Raw genomic sequence first — 18,428 nt, forward strand, 5'->3', positions numbered from 1 at the left:
AATGCTTTTTTATTTTTATTTTTATTCAAGTTCATCATAAACTTCTGAATCTAAACCAAAAAAAATAAAAAACAATAATAACTTCTCTTTGTTCATGCTTCAAATAAACATCTGAATCAAGTCATAATATTTATTTTAAAAAAAAAAAAGTCTTCGGCCTCGATTGTTAACCATGATTTAGGAAAAAAATGAGAAGAAATGTGACATTCCTCTTCATTCCTCAATTTTTTTATCATTTACAAGGAATCATTTTTCCACATCATTCCTCTACATTACTCACAAAATGAGGAACAATAAAACAAAAATGTTCCTCCCCAAAATTGATAAGGAACAAATGGAACAAAAAAAAAACAAATATTAAAATTCGTTTTTTAATTTAAAATAAATAAAAAATTATTTATTAATAATATTTTAATCTCATAATATAATATTTTCATATTTTTATCATGTATTGACATTAAAAAATATTTTTGATATGAATTTCATGTTAAAAAATCTTACTATACATTATTTAAAATTTGTATGGATAGTAAAACATATTTAAGAGATGTTTATATCAAAAATAACAAATAAAAAATTACTATAATCTATAATAGGTTAATATAAATTATTAATTTTTAACATTAAATATTTAAATTCATTCAAAAATATATTTTAAAATTAGTGTCAAATTCATTATATATAAATTATATCTAGTATTATTATTAAAAGTTGATCTATTTAATCAAATATATTATAAAAGATAGTGTTATTGTTTGGTTACCATTTATTATTTTGTTATTCTTTGCATGTTTTCCTTTCATTGCTCAAAAGTTGTTTATTACGTTCCCTATTGTTCTTTTTGTTCTTTTTCCTTTTGTTCCTCTAATGATTACCAGTAGAAGCCCACTTCACATTTTAAGGAAAGAGATTTTTATTCAATTTTTTTTCTTTACTTATAAATGCTTTATTTTTTTTAATACGAAAAAAAAGAAAAAAAAATCCGCTTCTTCGTATCAAATAAGGTTAATTACCTTCTATGCTTCCATCGCACGTCTTGCTTACGATCATCACCATATGATACGGTCCATATCTACCTATGTTTATTGGATCTGTCCAAGATCTGATTTAGTCACCGCCAAGAGAAAGGCTTCCAACGAAAGCAAGTTTTGTTACGTTTGTTCAAGCACAAACGAGCTCTGTCACCTTACCCATTCTACTATTCCACGAAGATCAATCTCAAGCCATTAATTCCACTTTTGTTTGATCACTTCCTTGAGATTGAAGGGGCGTATAGAAGTGTGTAGAATAAGTTAGAATATCTTTGAATATATTTCTCATAATTATCTCATTTATGTACTTATGTATATTAGGGAACTATATCATTTAGGTTTAGCATTCTCCTCCCTATATAAACCTATGTAACTATTATTGTAATTTTTATGAGAGTCAGTATAGTATGTAACTAGTGTGTTCTTCTCTCATCAACATTCAACATTAAGTATCTTATGAATTAGCTTCTTTTTTTGTTTTTTTTTTTGTAAACTATGAATTAGCTTCTCAAAATCCAAATCGAACACTGGATTAAATTGAAATCAGACAAACAAAAACAAGAACTGGCTAAAACATGAGTGATGATTATTACAAAGAAAAATTAGCTAGTAATAGTATGTCAACATGAGAGCACAAAAAACAAGAGATTAACCAATAAATGAACATGCTCAACAAAGTTGTTGAGATACAAAGGAATCAGGTCATAAGTTTTAACACATCCTAAACAAATTAAAAGTTCAAAAGGACAAAGAAGAAGAGGCATAATGCCAAAGTATTGTGTTAAATTCCTTGTGGCACTTGTGGAAGTTTCGAGAAGTATTGTGTTAAATTCCTACTGCAGTCATTGTACTAAAAAACTGTTATTTTTTTTTTTATCTTTTTTTTAGCTACGCCGCAACATTGATCCTACTAAAAAAAATTATTTTGACCTTAAAAGAAATTTGAATTACCAAGAGAATTACCAAGAGCAGACAGATTTGACCACATATTGGGATTACATATTGGAATATCCATGAAAGAAAACGCAACGTAATGGGCAACTATTGTCGTCCATCTGTAAAACCACACAAACAATCAACTTTTGGGAAAAAGCTAGCCGTGTTTACAAAAGATACCTAATTACTTAAGTTCAGACAGAGAAAGAGAGAGATTTCTGTTATGCCCTATATGATTTGCATACACAGAGAGAGAGAGAGAGAGAGAGAGAGAGGGAGTGAGAGAGATCCTGATGAGTCGTGTCTCTGAGCTGGGACTCTCCTAAGCTTCCTGGTCCGACAGGAACGGGTGATCCAACAGTTGTGGAATGGTGGCGCGTTCTTCAGGGTCAAGTTTCAAACAAAGTCTTACAAAATCCCTCGCAGTATCAGGTAAGGTGGGAGGAACTGTAGGTGCCACATTGAGTAAGAAACAACTCTCGATTTTCGACGTTCTGTAACTATTGGGCCACGGAGGTTTGTTTGTGAACATCTGAAGAACTACGCATCCTACCGCCCATATGTCATGCGCTTCCACGAGCATTCCCTTCAAAACTGACTCTGGAGACATGATGTCTGGACACGCTAGGAATCTGCTGTCAAGGCTCCACCAGCTGACATTCTCACCAAGCTCTACAGAGGCCCCAAAATCTGAGATTCTTACTTCTTCTAATTCTCCCTCACGAGGGAAAAGAAGAACGTTCTGGGCGTGGAGATCTCCGTGTATAAATCCAGCCTCATGGATTGATTTAAGTGCAACAAGGATCATACGCGTCCATTTGCTCACAGTTGCTGGCGGGAGTCCCTTAGGGTGCAGTTTGATCATAGCTCCTAGAGTACCACCTCTTGCATACTCCATAAAGATTACGTAGACTTTTTCACCAAGATATGTTTTCCTCTCATGGATGGAGTCTCCCTTACATTGGATCACTCCAATTGCCCCTCTAAGACTTTTCATTACTCTAAATTCCTTTTCGGCGGCTGCCAACTCACTGCTTCCAAATGTTTTCCTCACGTATCGTACTATATTCCCAGCAGGTGTGGCAAAATCCATGACCTCTATGGATGTCTTCTTATCCTTGTCAGAAGCAAGATGACACACCACTCTCCCATCATTGCTCTCAAAAACTAGTTTGTTCTCAGAAACCTCTTCTTCTCCGAGTTTTGCTCTTGCTAAAGCTTTTTGTTTCAGCTCTTTCAAAAAATCTGCATAGGTGAGAGGAGTGAGCAAACCAAGCATATCGAGAACATCCCTGACTGCTTTCTCAACCTCCGACAGAGACACCACCATCGACATCAGGTGCTTCTTTTGCGATGTCTTGAGCTTGATGATTGAAGTGCTGATGAATCCCATTGCATCTTGAAAAGACCCTGAGAGTAGTTTGGCAGTGTTCAAGTCGTCTGACATTTGAGTTTCAAAGTGACTTTTCACATTCTTTATGATGGCTTTGGCTTTTGCAGTCTGATCTGTCTCTGTACCATCTCTGGAGATTGCTTCTTGATGTGGGGAGAGTGCTTCGGTTAGACTTTGTAAAGTCTGAATAAACAAAGAGTAAATGGTAAGAAACATTGCCACTATTACAACTCAAGAGATGCTAGCTAGGAAAAAATAAATAAAGGATGGGTACTAGACCTGATAAATAGATAATAGAGTATCCGACGATCTCTCTAGCTGCAATACCGAAAAGCTCAGAGGAGACCGGTAGTGTGCACTGATCAAGAAGTGTCTCAGAACCAGCGGATGGTACTTCGCCATGATCTACACACATTCAACAATGCTGCATTAGCTATAAGAAACACACAAAAAAAAAACCGGAAGAAGGGTCAGCTTAAGACAATGGAACAAGTAAGAAACATACATCTCTAATGGTAACAACGTTGCCAAGTGATGATCCCATCTTCACGTTGTCTTTGGTGAGAATCCCATTATGCAACCAGTAAGTCACACCACTATCATCACAAGCAGCACATGTCTGGGCGATCTCATTCTCATGGTGAGGGAATTTCAGATCTGAGCCACCACCATGGATGTCAAACCTCGGAGACAGATAAAGGGAGCTCATTGCGCTGCACTCGATGTGCCATCCAGGTCTTCCTGGACCCCAGGGGCTCTCCCAACTTGGTTCATCGGGTTTTGCAGCCTGCATGTATGATATGCAAATATCAGCATAAAATTCAAAAGCCTCAGCTCAAGGGTCAGAGCTAGACAAGTACTTCAACAAAAGGAGGAAAAAAAGAGAGGATTAGATTCTGAGACAAACCTTCCATAGTGCAAAGTCAGCAGGATTGCGCTTCCTTGGATCAGCAGCGACACGCTCACCAGCTCGAGTATGGTCCAGCACTTGACCGTAATTTGGTGACTTATCAACAGAGAAGAACACGTCACCGCGCACTTCATACCCACAATCTTTGGCAATGATCTGTAACCAACAAGGAAGCATAGAGGTTAGTGAGAGCTACAGTAGCATCACCATATAGCGGATCTAACAAGTAAGAGCAAAGAATAAAAATGTGAGGTTTCCCAATGCATACCGTTTCAATCATCTTGATTATGTGCTCCATATGGTCACTGACACGAGGCTGGTGGGTGGGAAGGAGGCACTGAAGAGCACCCATATCAACAAGATACTCATCGCAAAAGCGACTACTGAGATCTAAGGGGTTCTCCCCACACTCTTTAGCTCTGTTGATTACCTGTACAAGCCAAAAAGAGAATGTTGTGAACCTAATCATAACCAAAGAGGGCAGAAAAGAAAGAAGTAGGACTCTCATATATAAGATTGAAAAGGTTACAGGACAAAGAAAATGCCATACCTTGTCATCAACATCTGTAAAATTCCGGACATAAGTAACTTCATAACCCAAATGCTTTAAGTATCTGCATAAACGACAGAAGAAGCAGATAAATAAATAGCCAGCTCAAAAAGAAAAGTCACTCACAGATCTAGTTATCCAGCTTGGTTCGGTGTTATCAAATGGTAGTAGAGAGTCTAACGATACACTAACACAGTATCAAATGTTGTATACTAGACAGAAACCTCCAATTTGATGCAAGAAAAGAAAAGAAAGAAAGACAGAAACCTCCAATTTTAACTCAGGCGACCTAACGAACTTAAGTTCAGCAACAGTGCTACCACAAAATCGAACTATGAAGCTTGTTCAAGACCAGACCTGTATAGGACGTCAAAGGAGACGGCAGCACGAGCGTGGCCAAGATGGCTGAGACCGTAAGCAGAAATCCCACAGAGATACATCCGGATCTTGCCGGGGTTGATGGGCTTTACAACTTCCTTCTGTTGAGTCCTCGTGTTGTACAAAGTCAGCTCCCTCTTCTCCATCTCCATATTTGACATCGCTTGCCCTAGATCTGCTCTCTCGAAAAAAGCTTCCGTACTCTGCAATGGCAATGGGGTTTTCTTTACTCAAAATGGGGTTTAGCTCTCTCTCTAGAAACTTAAATGATCAGGCAAATATAGAAACTTGGAGATCACTCTCTCCACTCTCTCTACTGACGTCATCATTTATTTAGAATTGTGGGCTTCTTTGGGCCTTTCGCTACTTGTTCGGCCTTTTATCCAACTCTGGTCTTTCAGTTCTTCTTTCTCTTGGCCTGGCCACGCCTAATATTTGTATTATTTTCTTATTTATTATTTTTAATCCTAAGAAGTGTGGTTCGATTTTATATATTTATATTTTATTTTAGTGTTTTTTTAGTTTTTGGCTGACTTCATTTCTATTGTACATATCTTTTGAAAAACTTTTTTTATTTTTTATTTTGAACTTCTTTTAACCTGCACTTTATCGTGGGGTTAAAATTTTTTAATTTTAAGTTATATTTATTTTATTTTTATTGAGTTTGTCAATATTGTATGATTTTACTTTGATTGTTACTTCTAAAATTTCATGCGTATTTGATGCGTCCCCGGACATCGAGTCACCAAAACCGCCGTCCGTCCGTCCGAGAGCACCATCCGGCCGGCCGCATCTATCAACCGTTCCGGCAAAGTCTTCAACAAGCGATCATCCCGACGACAACGATTCAACATCAACACTTCAAGACATCAACAAGGATCATCAAGACGAGCAAGGCGAGGTCATCTCATGATCTTCTTCAACGATCAACCTTTCGACAAGCCGAGCTTCAACCATTCTCACTGAAGGTTCGTGGAACGCATCACCACCGAGGAACCTTCGATCAAGACAAGCTTTGGGAAAGCTTAGCTCGAGTGCCTTCACCTCCACGTCCGAGTGAAGGCATCCCGAAGACTCTTTTTCCCAACTTCGGGTTTGTCCCAATGGGTTTACCGAAGGGGTTTTAACGAGGCAGCAAGTCTAATGCACCTCCACTTCGATCCCACTCGACTCACGACTAGGAAACTTTAGTAGACAAGCTCCGGAGCCGAGGAAGTGAAGATCCTATCTCCAAGAAGGCATCCATCTTCAATAAAGCCTTCTCCATCGATCCTTATCGATCTGTTTCTATTTTCTCGAAGAATTCTCGGTCGTTCCACTTTTTACCGAGAATTTCTCGATCCTTTTACCTTTTTATCGAGAATTTCTCGATCCTTTTACTTTTTACCGAGAGAGCCGTTAGAAAACGCGATTTCTTGCTTTTCCTTTGTGTGGAGCTTAAAGACCCACGTGTATAGGGCAACTTTAAGCCCACTTTCTTGATCACTTGTCTATTTAAGGGCAAGTCTCTCGATTGTAAAAGACACGCTTGAATAAACTACCAAAAATGTTTCCTTTTCTCGCGTCTCTCTTCGTTTTCTCGAGCCGTAAAGGTTAGAGATCGAAAATCTTTGAAGATTCTCGAACCGGGTTTCGTTAATCTTTAAGCCGACCGTATCGTGAGTTATTTCCATAGCTCACGTGTCGTCATTCGATCCACACACCACCCAGTCCGAGTACTCCTTCATTTGTACGAAAGGTACTATCCCTGGACGTGACATCTCTTTTGTATTGTTGTAAGTCGCTTATGGATTCAGCTTAGCCAATAAAAACCTTGCATGCAGTATTTACAGAGTGTTTAAATTTAAGAATAAGGTTATAAAAACCATAACACAGATGAAAAGAATCATCAAAATCGATGAGTCAACCGACACCGTGGCAATGTCGGAACATCAAAGTTGAGTAATATGACGTCATTTCAAAGCGAAGCGAAATACAAATATTTGTTTTCGAATTATATGTTCCTGTCTCGTATCCATTCCTATAAGTTTATATTTTTCTATATAAAAACATCATTTACATGTAACTAAATATAATTTTTTAACAACATAATAAAATTAAGATTTAATTTAATTCGTGTTCTAGCATCAGATTGATGATGTTTTAAAATTACTTTTGTGGTATTTTTGAAAAACAATGTATTTTGGTGGTATTTTTGAAAAAATAAAACTTATACTTAGTCCTGGACAATCGGTTACCCAATCGGGTTTCGGTTCTACCCATTTGGGTTTCGGATAAACCGGTATAAGACCTATAGATCCCATTTGATAATTTACAAAAAATTTAGTTCGGTACGGTTAGTAACTAACCGGATTCGGAGCGGTTTTCTACAAATATTTAGATATATTTCAACAGTTTGGTGGCTTTATTGATAAAGCTAAATATTTTTCTTTGTTGTTTATTCAACAATTTGGTGGCTTTATTGATAAAGCCATTGACCCAAAACCATATAATTGATCATACAAGATATCATCCGATGACAAGATAAGAAATGCAAACAGGAAATCTTTATAATCCAGACAAATCCAATGCAAAAGACTTCAACCATGCGAGTACCTTCCAAGATGTATTAATGAGAGACCAAAATGAAAAAGAGCTCTAAAATGGTATAGGACTGTGACTACTTTTTCCACAGGATTGCACGGCCAGTTTCGAAAGATGCTCAAAAAAGACTTGCATGCTCACATCATTAGTGAAGATTATGTCTGACCCAGCTGACATCTCGTTTGCATTGTTGTAAGTCGCTGATGGATTCAGCTTAGCCAATAAAAACCTTGCCTGCAGTATTTACAGAGTGTTTAAATTTAAGGATAAGGTGATAAAAACCATAACACAGATGAAAAGAATCATCAAAATCGATGAGTCAACCGACACCGTGGCAATGTCGGAACATCAAAGTTGAGTAATATGACGTCGTTTCATGGGTTTAGAGTTCTCAAATTAAAGAACTGTCAAAGCAAAAACTCAATGAATCTTCAATTCGAGAACCCGAATTGATCGACTATTTCATTCAGATCTGTTTTTTGGAACCGTTACATATGTGAGAAAGGGAAATAAGGAAAAAACTAAAGAAAAATGTTATTTAAATCCCGAACTTACAAATTTTGGCCATTTTAATCCTCAACTTCCACTGTGACCAATTAAAATCATAGACTTCTCGTTGACGTTGTTTTTAAATCACCATCTTCTGTTGACTGAGCCAGATTGAACATGTCGTCAAATCAAATCCTCTAACAGAAGAGTTAACAGCTGTTTATGATCGTTAATCGATCTCTGTTAAGTAAAAAAATGAGAATCACAAGGACTAAACTTTTTATATCAAGGAATTAATAAAAATTAGATGGGAAACCGAAAAATTAGAGTCTAGATGAGAAGAGAAGGTGTTAAGCATGTGACTTAACAAGAAGAATCCATTAGCAACGTGACTAACAGAGAAGAAGAAGATAATGAGTCTATTCGTTTGGTCGCTGCGGCGAACACAGGTTTTGTTGTTCGTTTGGTCGCTGCAAGTTGCCGCAGCGGCGAACGCATGTAACTAAATATAATTTTATATGTTCCTGTCTCGTATCCATTCCTATAAGTTTATATTTTTCTAAATAAAAACATCATTTACATGTAACTAAATATAATTTTTAATATATGTAAAATTTCACATAATCTTTCAAAAGTAGAGATTTATACGTCCCTAAGTTAAATTTTGTTCAATATTTTGAGATTTTGAGAATTAAATATAACTACAATTTTTTTTTTCAATCGGTTATCCAAAAACTATATATTATATTTGTCAAAGATAGTTTAAAATTGTACGTATATGTGAGATAATGTTTGTAGATAATTATTTATTTACCGTGGGTGGTGAGAGTGTGAGTGCCGTAGGAGTCGGTTCGTCCGGGAACGGTACTAGTGTTGTTGGAAACCCGGTTGGGGGTGTTCCAGCAGGTGGAGCCCAGGGTCAAAATCATCGGCTTGCGGATTTGCTGACGCAGCTCTTAGAACGGTTATTGGGTGCGGTACCGCCAGTGCATGCTCCTGTTTGGCCTGAGATGCAGGCTCCTGTGGGGCCTAGTGTGCAGCCCGTTGGGCATGGTGTGCAGCCTGTTGTTGAGGTTGTATAGCCTGAGGGGGTAGGTACGGTGATCGAGCAGCCGTACTACCTGCGGATGTTGGAGCAGTTACAGCGGTTGGGGATGTCCTTGTTTTTCGGAGGCTCCGATCCGGCTGTAGCGGATGAGTGGCGAGTGCGATTGAAGCGGTATTTCCAATCGATGAGGTGCTCGGAGGTGTATCAGGTGAACCTGGCGGCCCACTACTTGGCTGGTGATTCAGATTTGTGGTGGCGAAGTGTGCTGGCCAGGATGGGTCAGGGATTGGCGGTATGGGAGATTTCTTGGCAGAGTTCAATACACTGTATTTCCCGGCGGAGGCACTGGACCGGATGGAGTCGCAGTTCTTGGCGTTGACTCAGGGCGAGCGGTCGGTGCGGGAGTACGACTCGGAATTCAGCCGAATCTTGGTGTACTCGGGGCGTGCGGGAGATCTTGAGCAGATGCAGGTGCATCGGTTCATGAAGGGTCTCAGCCCTGACATGAGGGTGCGGTGCAAAGTGCGGGCTTATGCATCGCGTGTGGAGCTGGTTGAGGTGGCGGCGGGGATCGAGGACGAGTTGAGGAGTCACAAGGTGATTCATAGTCCGTCGGTGCAGCCGAAGAATACCCAGCCGCAGTCGGTTCCGAGCAGAGGTGGCAAACCTGCTCATGGACAGAAGAGGAAGTAGGATGACACTTCCAGGATGAGTCCGGGTGACCGGAAGTGCTTCAGGTGTGGGAGCACGGATCACAGGGTGGCGAGTTGCCCGAAGAAGGGCAAACTGTAGGTAGTTACCTGTGTCTATTACCACTGTAGAGAGATGGTGCAACCGGTGATGCAGCCAGTGAGAGCAGTCTTTGGCTCAGCTGGGAGCACCGCCGGTTCCACAGATATAGGGATTACGGGGGTCCTCGACCGTGGAGACAGGAGAGCCAAGCACTAGACGGCCGATCACAGGTTTAATTCTAAAACTCAGTCTGTTTCCTTCTGTTGTTTTAGAATTTGTGTTGCTTTCCTGTGATTTTTGGGGTGGGCGGTCTTAGTGAAAAGGTTTTGTGTAGAGACCATGTTGGTGGGCGGGTTCTTCTCCCACGTGATGTTGGATTCTGGAGCTACGAATAGCTTCATTACCCCAGAGTGCGCAGTGGATGGTAACATCCGAGGAGATCTCGATAGTCGTTTTCGAGCTATTAGAGTCGCAGGAGGTGCGTTGCTAGCGGTTCAGGGACATGCTAGTGGTGTGGATGTACAGATTGCAAGAGAGTCGATGCCGGCTGATCTATACATTAGTCCGGTGGAACTGTATGATGTAATTCTGGGCATAGATTGGTTAGATCGCCACAGAGTTCATCTAGATTATCATCGGGGAAGAGTCTACTTCGAGCGGCCCAGACCGAAGATGTATTACTAGGGTGTGAGACCGATTTCGGGGAGTTTGATGATTTCGGCAAAGCAGGCGGATAAGATGATCCGGAAGGGGCGGGAAGCTTATTTGGCTACGATCGTTATACCAGAGACGGTTGGAGAGGTAGTAGTGGATAAGATCCGGGTGGTCCAGGAGTTCGAGGATGTGTATTAGTCGTTGAAGGGATTACCACCTTCTCGGTCTGATCCCTTCACGATTGAGTTAGAGCCCGGTACAACGCCGTTGTATAAGGCTCCGTACCGGATGGCTACAGCGGAGATGGCTGAGCTGAAGAAGCAGTTGGAGAATCTGCTGGGTAAGGGTTTCATTCGTCATAGTGTTTCACCGTGGAGAACACTGGTGTTGTTCGTTAATAAGACAGATGGGAGTTTCCGGTTGTGTATCGATTACCGGGGACTTAACCGAGTTACGGTGAAGAACAATTATCCTTTGCCGCAGATTGACGAGTTTTTGGACCAGTTGAGGGGAGCTACGTGGTTCTCTAAGATTGATTTGGCGTCAGGGTACCATCAGATTCCTATCGACGAGGCGGGTATCCGTAAGACGGCGTTCAGGACAAGGTTTAGGCATTATGAGTTCGTGGTGATGCCTTTCGGGTTAACGAATGCACCCGCGGCGTTCATGAGACTGATGAACAGTGTGTTCCAGGCGTTTCTGTATGAGTTTGTTATCATTTTCATCGATGATATTCTGGTGTATTCTAAGAGTCCTGAGGAGCACGAGGGAAACTTGCGGGTAGTGTTGGAGAAGCTGAGTGAGCAGAATCTGTATGCTAAGCTTAGCAAGTGCAGTTTCTAGCAAAGAGAGATGGGTTTTCTGGGTCATATTGTGTCTCCAGAGGGAGTTTCTGTGGATCTAGAGAAGATTGAGGCTATCAGAGATTGGCCTAGACCGCAGAAAACCACAGAGATTCGAAGCTTTCTGGGATTGGCGGGTTACTACAGACGGTTTGTGAAGGGTTTTGCCAGCACAGCTCAGCCGATGACCAAGCTGACGGGGAAGGATGTTCCTTTTGTGTGGACGCCGGAGTGTGAGCAGGGTTTCGCCCAGCTCAAGGAGATGTTGACGAGTACGCCGGTTTTGGCTTTACCGGAGCAGCGAGAGCCGTATATGGTGTACACAGATGCTTCGGTAGTTGGTTTGGGTTGTGTGTTGATGCAGCAGGGTAAGGTGATCGCCTATGTTTCGCGGCAATTGCAGAAGCATGAGGGAAACTACCCTACGCATGATTTTGAGATGGCAACGGTAGTCTTTGCTCTGAAGATTTGGAGATCTTATCTGTATGGAGCGAAGGTTCAGGTGTTTACAGATCATAAGAGTCTGAAGTATATATTCACGCAGTCCGAGTTGAACTTGAGGCAGAGGCGCTGGATGGAGTTGGTTGCAGACTATGATCTAGAGATAGCTTACCATCTCGGTAAGGCTAATCTGGTTGCCGAAGCTCTGAGCATGAAGCGGTGGCTTCAGCCCGAGGGCAAGATATGGAGACCTTGGTGGGAGAACTTAGCACCTTGCGGTTGTGTGCTATTTCCTAGGAACCACTAGGGTTAGAAGCAGCTAACCGAGCAGATCTTCTGACCAGAGTTCGAGCGGCTCAGGAGAAGGATCGGGGCTAGTTAATGCATGTAAGGATACTGAGTCGAAGTATCAGGTAGCAGCCAATGGTACTATCCTTGTGCATGAGCGGGTTTGTGTGCCCAGGGATGAGACGTTGAGACGAGAGATCTTGAGTGAGACTCATGCGAGCATGTTCTCTATTCATCCGGGAGCGAACAAGATGTACAGAGATCTGAAGAGGTACTATCATTGGATCGGGATGAAGAGGGACGTGGCTAAGTGGGTCTTTGAGTGCGATGTTTGTCACCTAGTGAAGGCTGAGCATCAGGTACCAAGTGGACTAATGCGGATTCTTCCCACTCCATAGTGGAAGTGGGATATGATCACAATGGACTTCGTGGTGGGTTTGCCAATGTCTCGGTTCAAAGATGCCATTTGGGTTATTGTGGACCGTTTGACCAAGTATGCACATTTCTTGGCTATCAAGAAGACTGATGGAGCGGCAGTATTAGCTAAGAAGTATGTGCACGAGATGGTGAGACTTCATGTAGTACCGGCCAGTATTGTGTCAGACCAGGATTCGAAGTTTACTTCGGCGTTCTGGTGGGTTTTCCAGAATGAGATGGGCACTAAGGTGCATATGAGCACTGCTTACCATCCTCAAACAGACGGGCAGTCTGAGCGGACCATTTAGACACTTGAGGATCTGTTAGGATGTGTGTGTTGGATTGAGGTGGTCAATGGGCAGATCACTTGAGCTTAATGGAGTTTGCTTATAATAATAGCTACCAGGCGAGTATTGGGATAGCTCCTTATGAGGCGTTGTATGGAGGCCATGTCGGACACCTCTATGCTGGACTCAAGTGGGGGAGAGGAGCATTTATGGTGCGGATTTTGTTCAAGAGACTTCAGAGAAGATTCGGGTTCTGAAGCTGAACATGAAGGAGGCGCAGGATTGGCAGAAGTGTTATGCTGATAAGAGGCGCAAGGAGTTGGAGTTTGAGGTTGGAGATATGGTGTATCTTAAAATGGCGATGTTGCGTGGTCCTAACAGGTCCCTTACCGAGACTAAGCTGAGTCCGAGGTTTATCGGTCCTTTCAGGATTGTGGAGCGGGATGGACCGGTGGCGTATCGGTTAGAGTTACCTAAGGTTATGCATGCATTTCATAAGGTGTTCCATATGTCGATGCTGAAGAAGTGTCTTCATAAGGATGATGAGGTGTTGGCTAAGATTCCGGCAGATCTTCAGCCCAGCATGACATTAGAGGCGAGACCGGTGAAGGTTCTTAAAAGGTGGGTAAAGGATCTTCGGCGTAAGAAGATTCCTTTGATGAGAGTCCAGTGCGACTGTGATGGAGTTTTGGAGGAGACTTGGGAGCCAGTGGCCAGGATGAAGGCAAGGTTCCGGAAGTGGTTTGACAAGCAGGTCGAGGAGTAGACCGTTGGCTTCTTTTGCTTTGAGTTTTGTTTTGTTTGTATCTCTTTTGTATTTTCATTTTTGGTGTAATGATTTTGACATTGGAGATTAATAAGATGCGTATTTCTTAGTTTTGACTTGTTGTGTCATGTGTAAAGAAATATGTGCGAGTTTCTAAAAATAGAAAGTGTCGGGTTTGACGGTTCTATTTTTGGAGAGTCTCGGGGTGGTGGTTAGTATAGCATTGCGATGCTATAAGTGGACCACGGGAGGTATATCTGATCGAGAGATATGTTCGGGGGCGTTTAGACTTATTTGCTCGGATATGATGTGATGGCCTCAGATGACGATTCAAGTGCACGCTTGAGGGTGACGACCCGAGAGCAAGCATGAGACTTCCCCGATACCGTAGCTAGAAGGCGGGTGGCCTAATAGTGAACCGGTATGACTTGAGGGTTGCGACCTGAGAGTGGGGGGAGTGGTGAGACTTCGTGGATACCGTAGTCTAAGGCAGAGGCTTAAGGACGAGCCGGTATGATTCATGGGTTGCGACCTGTGCACGGGGGAAGTGGGTGAGTATGAGCAAATAGGATTTGGAACGTGAGTATATGGATTAGATAAGAGCCACATATGAGTCAGTTCTAGGAATGCGGACTGGGTAGACGGTAGCACGGAGTCCTAGACGGATGGACCGTGTTGAAGGATTCGAGGACGAATCCATGTTAGTGGGGGAGAATTGTAACGCCCGTTTTCTGGAAATTAATAAGAGACTTGAATGTGTATAAGAATTAGGGTGGAGTCGGTTTAATTCCGGTGGATTTCTTAAACTGGTCGATTTGTTTAATCGATTTAAAGAAGGTATAATTAATGTCGGTCTAGGTAAACCCTGGTTTAATCAAAATTAAACCAAAAACCCTAGTTTTATAAAAAACGCTTCATTCTCTTTTGTTTTGTCGCTGTTGTTTCTGAGAGTTGAGTTGAGAAAAGGAGAAGGAGAAGTTCACTTGTGAGAAGTAGAGGGTTAGCTTTGCTTTAGTGTTGAAGGCAAGAGAAACAGATTCGTCACGTCCTGGTAGAATTGAGTTACGACGTATCAAATCTTATCGAAAGGTAATGAATTTTGGTAGGTTTGTTCTTAAGACGTGGACTTTGATTCTCCTTTTTACAGAAGTTAATTCGAATTAATACTCAGTGAGTTATATACAGTTTGGTTAGACGCGTTTTCTCTATTGCGAACTGGGATCAGCGTAGTTTGTAAGTGCGATCGTGGTTTCATCGCTTCTCTGATCGGCACTAATTTTTGTGGACAGCTTTGTGACGTCTGGTTCTTGCTTTTCACCGTAGGGATTAAGAAGTTAACGGTTGTTTATGTTTTAGGGCTTCGTTTCTGCGGCTGTAGTTTTTCTTCTATTTCTGTCCTTTTGGTTCTTAGAGATTTTTTGTTTGGTTGGTTTTTTGTAGGGCGTTGTTTGCCTGTTGCAGTAGCGAGGAGAGTCTTTCCTGGTTGTTTTTGATATTAAAATCACCTTGTTAAGGTGAGTGCGTGACCATGAGCTTATCTAAGCGATTGAGATTGAGTGACTTGTTTTGTGATGATTTGTAGTTGAATTGGAAGTGTTATTGGATGTTTAGCTTGCTGGATGGTTTGTTTATGTTATATATGAGGGTGTTATCTCATTGCTTGTGTGTACAGCCCGTAGATGGGAGGATCGCCCTCACTAAGTATTTATGAAATACTTATGCATCTCTTTCTTTGATATAGGTAAAAGCAAAGTGTGATCCGTGGAATCATGGCGAGGAGAGGAGGATGATCTAGGCGCTCATTGGTGTTTTAGATTATTGTTAGATTTGTTAGGGTGTTAGAATGGAATTTAGAAACATGTTAGGATGATCGTGTTTTGGAATAATGTTTGGTTGAACTTGCTGGTTTAATGAAATTGTTTTATTGGATTTTTGGTTAAGTCTTCCGCTGGTTAATATTGTTTGTTTACTTTAATGAGATTGCTTGGCTTAATTGATTTAAATTATTATGGTTGGTTTAGCTGGTTTGAATTAATTGGGTTAATCCGGTTTGCATGTTTAAAAGAAAAAAAAATGGGATTGATTCTTTCAATTAGATATCATTCTATATAAATTATTAATTTCGAAATTATATTAAAATATTAAATTAATATTAGATATGTTTATGTATATTCAAAATAGATATGTTTACATATATTTAATGGAGATTCTCAAAAATAGCATGATTCCATGTTTTTGGGTCAGAAATATCATCAGGCCCAACAAATTTCATCCCTAACATTTTTCATTAATCAAATTGACCAAACTACCCCCCTCATTTCTCACCCAAATCGACACACACAAAACCTAATTTCTCTTCCTCACAATTGCCGACACCGACAAAACATTATCGCCGTCGCGTCGCCGGATAATACCTCGAATTCGCCGGTTTCTTCCCGAATCAGACCTAGCCGTCGTCGTCGTCTCCCGAAGCAAGCCTTCCTGAATCAGACCTACACTCAAAAGGACGATTTAACTTGCCTGTATCCTGAAACGAAGTAGACTCGCGTCGCTGATTCCTAACTTGGTTTCGACTCTCCTCGCCGCTGTCTTTCTGAATCAACTTCGCCTCACTGCTGTCTTTCTGAATCAACTTTGCCTCGCTGGTTATGGACATGTCCATTGACTGGAATGGTAAAATTTGGTTTGTGCTAATTTATGGTCGTTTTAGTATACATTTTGTGCTACAGAATACTAAAGTCGTGATAAGTAATGAGAATGCTAGAGTTTGAATTGTTATAGAGAATGCTAGAGTTTTGTTTTTGTGGATAGCAACCTGAGTTCGATTTATGAATTGCAAGCCTGAGAATGTTAGTTTGGTTTACTGAGAATGATAGAGTTTAGGTCGGGTCTGTGGTACATAATGTTAGAGTTTAGTTTTTGTGAATGTCAGCATGAGTTCTTGGTTTAGTTCAGCTGAATTTAGTTTAGATACAACAAGAATGCTAGAGTTTGGAATGTGTTTTCCATTGACTTGGTTAATGTGCAGGTGGAATTGGATACATCAAGGACATAAAGCAAGCATAAGTTTGGATTGTTGCAGAAAGCATCACGAAAGCTCAAATCTATTCACCGCAAGCGGCTGCTGCCATCATTCCTGCTTATGCTTCTGCTTTTTCAGCCTTTATTGCTGAGTCTTCTGGTCATTTTCAGATTTCTTCATCATCCACTACTTTAGATGAGTTTTGTTTAGAACGGTGATAGTAATTTTTTTACAACAATAATGTTAGAGTTTGATATGGAATTATTTTTCTTTTTGTTGTGGTGTGCAAATCATTAGTAGTTTTAAAGGGTATTACATGTTGGGTCTGTGTTTTTTTTTTTAATGTAAATGGATGAGGTTTCAACGTGGTATTGTTCACATTTGTTATCATCCCAATCTCCTATTATCAAATATATGAATTTGAATCCTACAATGGCAAAGCTCAAGATGATAAGTATGAATGAGAGGATAATTTGTTGCGTCACTTGGATCGTCCTTAATTTTTTTGAAGGAGTCATTGCATTTAGGAATTCTTTTTGGATGTTTCAATTATTGAGACATGCAATCTACTTATCATTAAGGAAGGACTCCTTGATATTTATGAGAACTTGTTAATATTCAGGAAAGACTGCTTGATATTTAGGAAGAACTTATTGGTATTTAGGAAGAACTTTTTGACATTTAGGAAAGATTTTTTGAAATTTGGAGAGACACAAAATCAAATCATTACTCTTGAGATTTCTGATACATTTAGGGTAAATTATAAATAAAAAGACTTAAACATCCAAATTAGAAAGAAAGACTTATTGTTAAGGAAATCCAAATTAGAAAGAAAGACACCAAAAATTCAGAAAAGATTCCACGAACTTCAGGAAAGATTCACGAACTACAGGAAGATCTTCACAAAACGTCTGAACTTGACAATCGTTCTGCATATACACAGATAAAGAACCCCATGCCATCTTCTTCATTCTTACAGGAAGTCCACAACTAAGTTTGATAACATTGACTAATTAATCCAGTTTGAAAACTTCAGTCACCATCTTTGCTAAAACCTTATACGTGATATCATCATCAACTTCACAAAGAGATCCTCCATTGTACCAATCGAATGCAAAATCTCAGGATCCATTATCATTATATTTTCACTCCCCACAAGCTAAGTATAATTCAATTCTATTGACGAGATTCAAACAACCAAAGCTTAAGATACACAAATGTAACCTTACTATATCTATGTGTTCTTTAAACACTAATCAAATGTGAAATCACCTTACAAATTTGGATATGCAACGTTTATTCCACCAAGCTTGTTCGTTCTCCATCAACGCAACATCGATTTTTGATTGAACATAGTCGATTCACTACACCCAACACTAATCAAAGCAAAATCGATTAAGCAAAATCGATTCAAAACTTTAAACTCAAATCAAAGCAAAACCTATTACAAGGAACCGATTCACTATTCGATTAGTTCTCAAAATCCTCAGCAACACAAACAACGATTCGAATCCACAACAACACAAAATCACCAACTTGATGACAGTTCTCAAATCCAGAAAATCACCTAATCGAATCTAGAGCAACACCTAATCAAATCCAGAGCAAAAAACTAATCAAATCCAAAGCAACACCTAATCAAATCTAGAATCGAAGCTGAA

General features: G+C 40.4%; 1 protein-coding gene across 1 annotated transcript; it reads right to left on the minus strand.

Moving 5' to 3' along the window:
* Nucleotides 1-2,142: 2,142 nt before the first annotated feature.
* LOC17879666 (cysteine--tRNA ligase 2, cytoplasmic) lies at nucleotides 2,143-5,432 on the minus strand. The gene is made up of 7 exons (XM_006285572.2): nucleotides 5,178-5,432; nucleotides 4,821-4,884; nucleotides 4,539-4,700; nucleotides 4,268-4,426; nucleotides 3,866-4,147; nucleotides 3,640-3,765; nucleotides 2,143-3,543 (listed from the first exon to the last, which is right to left on the minus strand). Exons 1-7 carry the CDS (start codon nucleotides 5,357-5,359, stop codon nucleotides 2,290-2,292), a joined length of 2,229 nt encoding a protein of 742 aa, XP_006285634.2. The 5' UTR covers nucleotides 5,360-5,432; the 3' UTR covers nucleotides 2,143-2,289.
* Nucleotides 5,433-18,428: the final 12,996 nt, after the last annotated feature.

Source organism: Capsella rubella, unplaced genomic scaffold (genome assembly GCF_000375325.1).
Source record: "Capsella rubella cultivar Monte Gargano unplaced genomic scaffold, Caprub1_0 scaffold_7, whole genome shotgun sequence".
Classification (NCBI taxonomy): Eukaryota; Viridiplantae; Streptophyta; class Magnoliopsida; order Brassicales; family Brassicaceae; genus Capsella; species Capsella rubella.